The following is a 10,412-nucleotide window of genomic DNA, read 5'->3' on the forward strand; positions in this document are numbered from 1 at the left end:
GTCTGTAACTTGCTGGCGATGTCGGATCCTTTCCCGGTTTCAATACAGGGACCACCCTTGCCATCTTCCACGCCCTGGGGAAGTATCCAAGGTTCAGGCAGTGGTTGAAGACAATCGCTAAGAATCGCCATACCCTAGCGTCAGTCCTGCGGAGCACATAGTTCGGAATGCCGTCCTCTCCCGAGCTCTTCTTGTTGTTCATGGTGCGGAGGACAGACCCAATTTCCGCTGGTTTTATAATCCTGAAAGAACCCTCCACAGTTGTGGAGGCATCCGCTAAGTTTCCATCACGGAACTCAATCTTCGGTATGTACATGTCCTGAACATCATCAATGCTCCAGGGTTCATGACGCCTTGTTGGATCTTCGCCAACTCACGCGCAACAGCATTCGCCTTTTCCTCGTCAGATGTGGTGCTTCGCCCGTCTTCCTGGATAAGATCACAGATTTTACTCCGTCTCCCAGCGGCCCTTATACTCTTCAGCTTGCTGAACATTTCACTGTTCGGCCTAATATTATCAAGCATTTGCATGTAATTCTGGTCCTCAAAACGAGCAATACGCTGGGCAATTATGTTCCCTAAGTTCCTTATGGTAGCCCCAAGGGTTGATGATTCCTGCTGGTCCATAATCCGGAAACGTCGCCTTCTCAGGGTTTTCTTTTTGTGGATGAGTTCCAATATGTCCTCTGGCAATTTTCTCAGGGTTCCCTTATGTGGCCTAATCTTGTCGATGCTTTCACTCATGGCCTCGGAAAAGGCTCTATCCATTGCCTCGATCGCCCCATCGATTTCTGCAACAGTCGCATTACTGGCAATCGGCAATTCGCATCTGTCCAGGGCCGCAGCAAGCCTTTCATTAAATCGTCGCATTCTTAAGCTTCTAAAATCGAAGATCTCTGTGGGCTGACTCCTTTCAAAAACCATTTCGCCAATCTCAAGGACGACGGCCCTGTGGTCCGAGTCGTAATCCAGCGTCTCAAGTCCCCTATGAGACCGCGAAACATCCGTCGGCTGAATCCCATTAGTCTTCAAGAAGAAGTCGATGTACGAGCTAGACATAGCAGTCCTCCTCGAGGGCCCCTCTGTCTTCAGCAACGACATGGTTGGTGTCATCCTAAGCCACTCATGCAGACGGCGGCCACTCGCGTTCTGGACAGCATCCCCCCAATCTGGATGCCTAGAGTTGAGATCACCACCAATTATCGCCTCCGTGGAGCCTACTAGATCTGCCAATCTATCCAGTGCTTGTATGTCAAGAGCATCCTGTGGCCTACTATACAATGGGGCAAAGAGAACATAACCCTCGGGCGTCGAAGCCCTAACCAGTGTACCCTGTAAGCCGCCGAGATCGCAAATACACCTCTCAGCCTTAATGCCAGTCTTTATAAATATGGCCGTACCGCCGCCTCTAATGCCAGTCGTCCTATATTGTATGTGACAGTCGTAGCCCTCTAGTCCAAATACATGCCTCTCCGTGAGGCCATGCTCAGCTATCATCAAGACATCCGGTTTCTGCTGCTTCACGAAAATCTGAAGATAGTGTCTCTTATGTCGAGACACTATTGAGTTGACATTTATAAAGACTGTCTTAAAACTGGGCATCAAGGCGCATCGATAACAATAGCCCGTAGAGCGCACGGGTTCTCTCTTCATCGGTTCTAAGTTGGCAATATGTATCAGCATACGCCCCAATCTTCTTAACGCAGGTCATCAGATCGCCGCCAAGGAGTCGTCTGCACTCGCCATCAAAGTGGGCCAGGGCCCCGTCAATGCCTCCAGATGGACTCTTCCGAGTCGTAGCTGTCGATGTAGATGCATCTCCACGCATCCCACGGGCCATATCGGCGTACGAACCACCTCTGCCATCAATGGGAGGAGGAGGGACAGTAATTCCGCTGGTCGTTTTCATGGGAGCAGCCCCCTTACCTGCTCTCCTTCGGAGTATTTCCTTACGTTTCGGACAGTCTTTGGAGCTTGCCACATGTCCGTCAGCCTTACAATTGACACAGTGAACTGGGACTCCAACGGTCCTCACTATTCGTCCAGTAGAAGGCTCGGTAGCCACATTCTCCTCCGTGTTCAGGTCCCTTTCCGGGATATCGCAGTTGTCCGGACCATGTGAACCACCGCATTTAACACATCGAAACGCCATCTTACAATTCAGGGAAATGTGACCAAATCGTTGGCAATTCCTGCATTGGGTTAAGCCTCCCGCCTTATTCCTCCTTATACTCACGCGGCAATGCAGTATGTACTGCAGCTTCTTAAAACCACCGAAGTCGGACCCGTTTCCTAATTGGACGATCCAGCGATCTCCTTCCAATCTTATTATCTTGAGCACATCCAGACTGAGGCCACAGCCTGCAAGAAACTGTCTAAGATCCTCCACATCGTACGTGCCCGAGAGGCCCCGTATCATAAGGGAGAATGGTCTAAGTTCCCTTGGCGTAAAAGTGAAGAAATTAAGACCTATGTTCGTTAAGAACTCTTTTGCCTTCGCATGGTCTTCCATCTTACTAAGATGTAGACCGACCAAGTTCCTGTTTATCAGCCTAATGCTGAATAGGGAGTGACCCAAATGTATAGCTAGCCTATCCGTCATATCCTTAGGATTACTACCATATACCCTAATCACAGGTGGGCTGGACTTACCTTTTCCTCTCGGCTGAGCAATGTTTGGCTAGTGTCCTGGATTTCCTCCGCCAGTGGTCAATCGTCCCTGTGTATCGCCAGGGAGAGTTGTCTTCCGTATAGCGCCTTTGCTGGGGGCTGCTGCTGATGTTATTTTCTCTGTAGTTGCTGTTGCTGATGTAACTTTGTTTGTTGTTTCTGTTGGTGTATCTTTGTTGGTTCCCGCTACTTCGTTTCCATTTGCCTTGACCCACATTTCTCTCGGCTTTACCAACGGTCTTCTGGCATCCTTCATCGCTGTGTCAAAGCCTTCGGCTGCTTTGACCGACATTTGTTTTTCTCTCTGGAGTGAGTACTCATTAACGACGTCCATGTCATCATCACCTCTAGCTGCAGTATATCTGACGTCATGGTCATTGTTGCCCCTGATTACGCCAGGGCTAGGTGTTTGATTTTGAACATTGCTCTGTATGAGTGAGCGCAGTTCAGCCAACTCATTAGCAAGTTGACGCTTCTCTTTCTCGAGCCTCTCAATGGTTTCCATAAACTGTGACGTGATTAAGTCAATACGGAAGTCCTCGTATTGCGAATCACTGCCACTTCCACTGCCATTCTTCTTCTTCTTTTTGCGTTTGCGCCTTTTGTCACTGGCGGACGCGCCTCCATCAGACGTACAGGTGTCCTGAACTGCCTTTTTGGATGCATTAGATGTCGAAGCATCCATTTTGTCTTGATTATGAGCGGAGCCCAGCGCCTGCTCGCTCAATATTCCATAGTAGCTTGATTCAGCCATTAAGGTGCGATTATGGTCAGTAGCATCTCTGACCAAACTGACAATTTCTTTTGGCGCACATAGGTGCTGTGCGCCGGTATTGTTTCCAAACTCCACCTCCTTCTCCACTTGTTAGCACAGTAAAAACGAATATAGAGATTGCTGCCTACCATGCACTTCTCACTTTTTTAAGTGATGTACAAAACTTTTGGTGACTACTATCACTTCTCAATTTCCAGAGTGAGTAGCCAAAAATGTCCAAAAATGCAATGTGCTTACTATGCACTTCACAAAATCACAATTAAGAGTCACTTTCAAAAAGCACTTCAGATTAAAATTTGTATTCAAACTTCCGCTTTCCAAACTTATGTGTTCACACCACGAGTTCTCAACACAGAATAGTTGCCTTACGGAGCGATTCCCGATATTTATAGAAAAAATTTGGCGGGCTACAGTTTTCAATAAGGGTGTGTGCTGCGTATATGCTTCAACATTTGTATCTGTACACACGAAGTGTATACGAACAACCCCGAAGATAGATCGAAGCGTATGTGTATGTAGTAAATTCAGAGCGGATTTTGTATAAATATGAGGTATCGCAGCATGGTAAGTATTAGTTCTTGTGCATATCTTGTGAAGTGAATTTAATTTAAAAAGTGAAAAAATGACTGGTCGTGGTAAAGGTGGCAAAGGCTTGGGAAAAGGTGGCGCTAAACGTCATCGTAAAGTGTTGCGTGATAACATCCAAGGTATCACCAAGCCTGCAATCAGACGTTTGGCTCGTCGTGGCGGTGTAAAGCGTATCTCTGGATTGATTTACGAAGAAACCCGTGGTGTCCTGAAGGTGTTTTTGGAAAACGTTATTCGTGATGCTGTCACCTACACTGAACACGCTAAGCGTAAAACCGTCACCGCTATGGATGTCGTCTACGCTTTGAAGAGACAAGGCCGCACTTTGTACGGTTTCGGCGGTTAAACATTATCTTGACGCTATTTTGGAGAAAATTTTAAAAACTTTAAAACTAAAACAATCGGTCCTTTTCAGGACCACAAAACATATTTAAAAAGAGATATATCTTGTTATAAATTTTTACTAAAAAAAAAAATACATAAAATTTATTTGAAAATAAATATTACCATTTTTCAATTTGCCGTCGGCAAAAATGTAGCTTCTATAATATACATACATACATGACGAAACTAAAACCGACGCCATTAGAAAAATACGATGAAACGATGGTATACAACACTAAAAAGCATACATACACACAGATACCAAAATGCACGCATATACTACCATTAAATGTTTCCTTTGCTTGGAGCTGCTAACTTTGTCACAAATGTACGAAGAGGGACGATCGTAGATACTTCGTTTCGATGTTTTGTTATTACATATGCCAATTTTTTTTAGCATCAGAAAATGAACAATGATTACCATGTGATATTCAAATGTAAAATAAATAGTTTTTACAGTACCCTAATGGTAACATTGATCCTATTAAATGCCGATAATCTTGAGTAGGGTCCATAAAACTAAATTCTTATTATGTTAATGTATGCAAAAAGGCGATATGTTGATGCATGATAATTGATAACTGATAATTATGACATGTATATTAAAAGACCTGTAATAGTCGATAAGATGTAAACATATTTGAAAATGTTTACCTATAAACAATAGATGGCAGATTTTTTTGTATTTACGCCTAAAACAGGATTGTTTAAGGAAATTTCGAATAACGAAATTGCTAGCAAATTACCAAATCCACTGAAAAAAAAATCGACCAAAAAATATTTTTTTTTTTAAATTTAACTGCAATTAAAATTTTATTTATTATTTAAAACTATTTTTTAAGTAAATTTTCTTGATAAAATAAGGTTTGATATAGTTTTTTCTCTTTTAAAAAAATTTTTGTCGTCCTGAAAAGGACGGATTGTTATTGATTTATACGATGGCCTGTATTTACATTTTTTCTTTGATGCTCGTAGATAATTTAAGCCTTCTTTTCGGTCTTCTTGGGCAAGAGAACAGCTTGGATGTTTGGCAATACACCACCTTGAGCAATGGTGACACCGGACAGCAATTTGTTCAATTCTTCGTCATTATGGATAGCCAATTGCAAGTGACGGGGGATAATTCTTGTCTTCTTGTTGTCACGAGCAGCGTTGCCAGCCAATTCAAGAACTTCAGCGGCCAAATACTCCATGACAGCAGCCAAGTAAACTGGAGCTCCGGCACCAACACGTTCAGCATAGTTGCCTTTGCGCAACAAACGATGGATACGACCGACGGGGAATTGAAGACCAGCACGGTTGGAACGGGACTTTGCCTTTCCCTTAACTTTGCCACCTTTACCACGACCAGACATTTTTAGTTATTTTTTTTAATTCACTTCACTTAGCACTGAAACACAAATGATATTAGTTCGCAGTTTTGTTTTTGTTTTTTGTTTTTTGCAAAAGGCCATTTTATTGATGAAATTCTTAAATTTAATTTACAAAACAACCTTAGAAAATAAAGATTCCGTATACAATATTACCCAGCAAAAAAAAAATATATCAGGGTCTTCCAAATTCAGTTGAATACAACAGGTAGCAATATAGATCACACTCTTCATTTAAAATACATAAGAAAAAAAAAATAAGATCATGTCACCCGAAAATTTAGCACAAACTTAAAAAGGGCAATTCTCTCAAAACTTAAAATTTAAACTTAAAAAGGTAACTTAAACTAAAAAGTACATAAATATAAACCTAAATAATATATACAAGAAATTAAAAACTAAACGATATCTAAACTAAAGACTATGTACACTATTTACATCGACTCGACTCCGGGGCACCCCTTCCGCGAGAACATCTCCTATGGTAAAATATCAGGACGTCATCAGAGAACAGCATCCCTTCATCATTCAAGTTGGCAAGGGCTGACGGGCGTAAATGCCTCATAGTGACCTCGGATGAAGTGTCCGGAGGATGGTCAAGAGAAGCTTGAACAATCAAGTTACTAGAAGCTCGAGAATTTTCAAAGTATCTGAGGGCGCTCCTAACCATAAACACGTCAATCCTAGGGAAATCAACGGCCCCATATATCTGCCTGCACGGTGTACTCCTGACAGAACCATCCACCACAACGCGTCTCCTCATCCCAAGGCATGTCCTAATGATCCTCCTTTCTCATACACGTAGTCTTTCCATCTGGTGTGACGAAATACCACACCAGGCGGAAAAGGCGTATGTAAGTATGGGCCTGATTACCTGTCGGTAAATCAGAACCCTTACATCAGGAGGAAGACCACCCCTCATGCCGAGGAGTCTGCAGTAGCCAAAGTAAACAGACTTCGCCTTACAGAGCACGAAATCAACATGTCTACAGAAGTCGAATCGACCGTGAAAAACAACGCCCAAGTACCTCATAGAATCCTGCACACGAATAATCCGGCCACCTATACGAAGCACAGGGACATAGCGTCTGAAATTCGGATAGACAATCCGTTTGGACTTGCCGCTAAACACGACTGCCACACACTTACCAACATTGAGCCTCAGGCCCCAGTCTTTGAAATAGCCATGCAGAGACGCAAGGTACGCATTGAGCCGTCCGGTAACCGTGCTGGCCCTTGGACCAGAACTCACCACCAATACGTCATCCGCGTAGGTCAAAAGCAAGCACCTTTCGGGGGGTGCAGGAATGTCGCAAACGAAGATGTTGTACAACACCGGTCCCAGCAGAGAACCTTGCGGCACCCCTGCTGAAACGTGGCGCTGCACAGACATCTCCTCGCCGACTTTAACCCTATATACGCGCCCCCGAAGGAAGCTTGCTATCATCCTACATGTCTGATGACCAAAGCCAAAGGACTGGAGCTTATAAAGAAGGCCGTTGTGCCAGACCGTGTCGAACGCCTTGGAAAAATCCAAACTGATCGCAATGGAAACCCACCTCTTCTCGAAGCCCCCAACAACAAAGTCGGTGAGGGCTACAAGTGCGTGCGAGGTCCCAAGGCCAGACCGAAAGCCGAACTGGCAATCGCGCAGAATCCTCCTGTCCTCAAGTACATCCTTAATCCTGGAGAGAAGAAACGCCTCAAGTAGCTTGCCAAAAGACGAGAGTAAAGAGATAGGTCGATAACCCGTGGCAGAGAGTGGATCGGCGCCGGGTTTCCTAATCGGGACCACCATGGCCTTCTTCCAAGCTCCAGGGAAGTAGCCAAGATTCAGACAATGATTGAAGAGGACAGCGAGAAAGGTATGAACCAATTCATCTGTCCTCTTCAATACAATGTCCGGAACTCCGTCAATTCCACTAGATCTTTTCGAAGGTCTGGTGACCAACATCTCGCGCACCTGGACCGAAGAGACAAAGCCCCCCTACTCCACTCCGACCTATCTGAAATCGTTGAACCATCAGCCATAAATACCCTAGAAAAAGTCACCAGCGGCGTCCCATCATCCACATCAGCCACAGCACGATCCACCATGGATCTGAGTGAGGTGTCAACCGAGTCCATCGCATATTAATTCGCAGCATGAACTGCAGTATTTATACTTTCGGATCCATCGTGTAGCTAAATTTAGAGGGTTGTTTTCGTAAACATAGCGACTGTTTTCGTCTACCTGAATATCTTGTGCATGAAATGGTTTAAATATTCCGAGTAAGCCATCAAACACACAAAATCGTGAACAGTGTTAAAAGTGTTTGTGTGACTTAAAAAAAAACCAAGTGAAAATGCCTCCAAAAGCCAGTGGTAAAGCAGCAAAGAAGGCCGGCAAAGCACAAAAGAACATCACTAAGGGTGACAAGACCAAGAGACGCACCAAGCGTAAGGAGAGTTATGCTATCTACATTTACAAAGTGTTGAAGCAAGTCCATCCCGATACTGGTATCTCCTCAAAGGCCATGAGCATCATGAACAGTTTCGTCAACGATATCTTTGAACGTATCGCCGCCGAAGTCTCCCGTTTGGCTCACTACAACAAGCGTTCCACCATCACCAGTCGGGAAATCCAAACTGCCGTCCGTCTATTATTGCCCGGTGAGTTGGCTAAGCACGCTGTCAGTGAAGGTACCAAAGCCGTTACTAAGTACACCAGCTCCAAGTAAATGGCATACTTATTTCGTCGTACAATATTTTCCCTACAACATCAAAGGCCCTTTTCAGGGCCACAAAATAAATTAAAAAAGAGACTTAATTCGTTATTCAACTAAAATTAATTTATATTTACAAATTTAAAGAAAAAATATATCTACCACTCACCCTCACATTGCCCTTATTACTTTTTTAAAATAAAATATGTATACTACCCATACTCTAATATTGCCCTCCTTGCTTAGCACCATCTACATCTACAGTAGTATGATCAACACATATTGCTCTTATGCTCAAACACTCGGTATGCAACGTTGTATTGATGTTCGAGTATATGTGAGCGTGTGTGTTGATACTAAATTTTTTAGGGATGTATACTAGTTAGCGTGTTAGCGTGAAATGGTGTAGAGATGTATATGTGGACTTATGCGTTTGTACGCGAGATCTATGGGTAGGTATGCTCGTAAAGAATGAAATAGGTATGCTAAGTGCGATTTTTGAAGGGAATATTGTACGCCACTCTCTTATTGGTTAGGTATGCTAAATGAGATTTTCTTTAACATTAAGTGATTTTCATAATTCTTAGTAATTGCTTTGGTTTATGACCCTAAGTGAAACAGTTAATCCAGTTGCGGAAAAAATCCCATTTAACATGTGATTACTTAAATTTCCTTAAAGGGTAATTTATTCCCATATTAGGTAACAATGGTATTAAAAGATTTCAACAGATGTTTTACAGCTACGAAAAGGGCTGTGATTAGCTTTTCCCTTAAAATTAACATAGTATTTATTAGGTAATTAAAAAATTGTTTGAGTTAAATTTGGTCTCTTTTTAAAAATTTTTTTGTAGCCCTGAAAAGGGCTGTTAGATATACTGCTTTCGAATATCGAAAATAATAATTTTGACATGATAAGTAATTTTGCATGGAAAAATTACTTCTTAGCGGCGGTCTTCTTGGCAGCTGGCTTCTTTGCTGCGGCAGCCTTTTTGGGCTTGGCAGCGGTGGTTTTTGCCTTGGGTGCCTTTGGTTTAGTGGCTGATGCTTTGGCGGCTGTTTTTGCGGGTTTAGCTTTAACTGTACCTGTCTTTTTGGCAGTTTTAGCCTTGGCCTTTTCGGTCTTCTTCTTCTCGGCGGTCTTTTTAGCAGCGGAAGGCTTCTTTCCAGCGGCTTTCTTTTCACCGGCTGCCTTTTTGGGTGCTGCTGCCTTCTTTTTCTTATCACCGGCTGGGGCCTTCTTCTTCTTTTCAGCGCTCTTTGCTTTAGGTTCCTTCGAGGCAGATGGGGACAATTTGAATGAACCGGAGGCACCCTTACCTTTAGTTTGGATCAATTTTCCACTAGCAACAGCGCTCTTCAAGTACTTCTTGATGAATGGGGCCAATTTTACAGCATCAACTTTGTATGTGCTGGCCAAGTATTTCTTGATGGCAGGCAATGAGGAACCACCACGTTCTTTCAATGTTTTGATGGCAGCATCGACCATTTGTTGGGTTGGTGGATGGCTTGGGGCAGCAGAGGGTTTCTTTGCCTTGGCAGCGGCTTTCTTAGGTGCCTTTTTCTCAACAGCGGCGACTGGAGATGCGGTGGCTTCAACAACGTCGGCGTCAGACATGATTTCACTTATATTTTTCTTTTTAAACACACTTTAACACTTTGTAAATATACACTCACTACTGGTGTACGCTGATTGGTTGAAAATATGGTTTCAACCTTTAGACTAGTGATGGCTGGGTACATCGAAATTATGAGAAGTACATAGTAGTCAACTACGAAATTTTGCGAAACGTTGTGTGGAAGCGAATAAAAATTTTTACAAAAGTTTTCACAGAATTATTCATTTTACGATGAGATAGTAACAATTTCTTTTTATTTTTTATACAATTCTTCTAGTAGAGATATCCAGCTAATCATTAAAGA

General features: G+C 43.2%; 2 protein-coding genes across 2 annotated transcripts; one reads left to right on the top strand and one right to left on the bottom strand.

Moving 5' to 3' along the window:
* The first annotated feature begins 4,064 nt into the window (after positions 1-4,064).
* On the top strand, positions 4,065-4,447 carry LOC131995795 (histone H4). The gene has a single exon (XM_059364893.1). The coding sequence runs from the start codon at positions 4,068-4,070 to the stop codon at positions 4,377-4,379; it is 312 nt and encodes a 103-aa protein (XP_059220876.1). The 5' UTR covers positions 4,065-4,067; the 3' UTR covers positions 4,380-4,447.
* A 3,473-nt stretch (positions 4,448-7,920) lies between these two features.
* On the bottom strand, positions 7,921-10,107 carry LOC131996168 (histone H1-like). The gene is made up of 2 exons (XM_059365621.1): positions 9,439-10,107; positions 7,921-7,971 (listed from the first exon to the last, which is right to left on the bottom strand). The coding sequence occupies exons 1-2, from the start codon at positions 10,105-10,107 to the stop codon at positions 7,921-7,923; spliced, it is 720 nt and encodes a 239-aa protein (XP_059221604.1).
* Positions 10,108-10,412: the final 305 nt, after the last annotated feature.

This window comes from Stomoxys calcitrans, chromosome 3 (genome assembly GCF_963082655.1).
Source record: "Stomoxys calcitrans chromosome 3, idStoCalc2.1, whole genome shotgun sequence".
NCBI lineage: Eukaryota > Metazoa > Arthropoda > Insecta > Diptera > Muscidae > Stomoxys > Stomoxys calcitrans.

Coding starts and splice junctions, on each gene's coding strand:
- LOC131995795 (XM_059364893.1), top strand. CDS start 4,068: ATGACTGGTCGTGGTAAAGGTGGCAAAGGCTTGGGAAAAGGTGGCGCT.
- LOC131996168 (XM_059365621.1), bottom strand. CDS start 10,107: ATGTCTGACGCCGACGTTGTTGAAGCCACCGCATCTCCAGTCGCCGCT. Junction 7,972..9,438: donor CAGCTGCCAAGAAGACCGCC/GCTAAGAAGTAA, acceptor CTCTAAATTTAG/CTACACGATGGATCCGAAAG.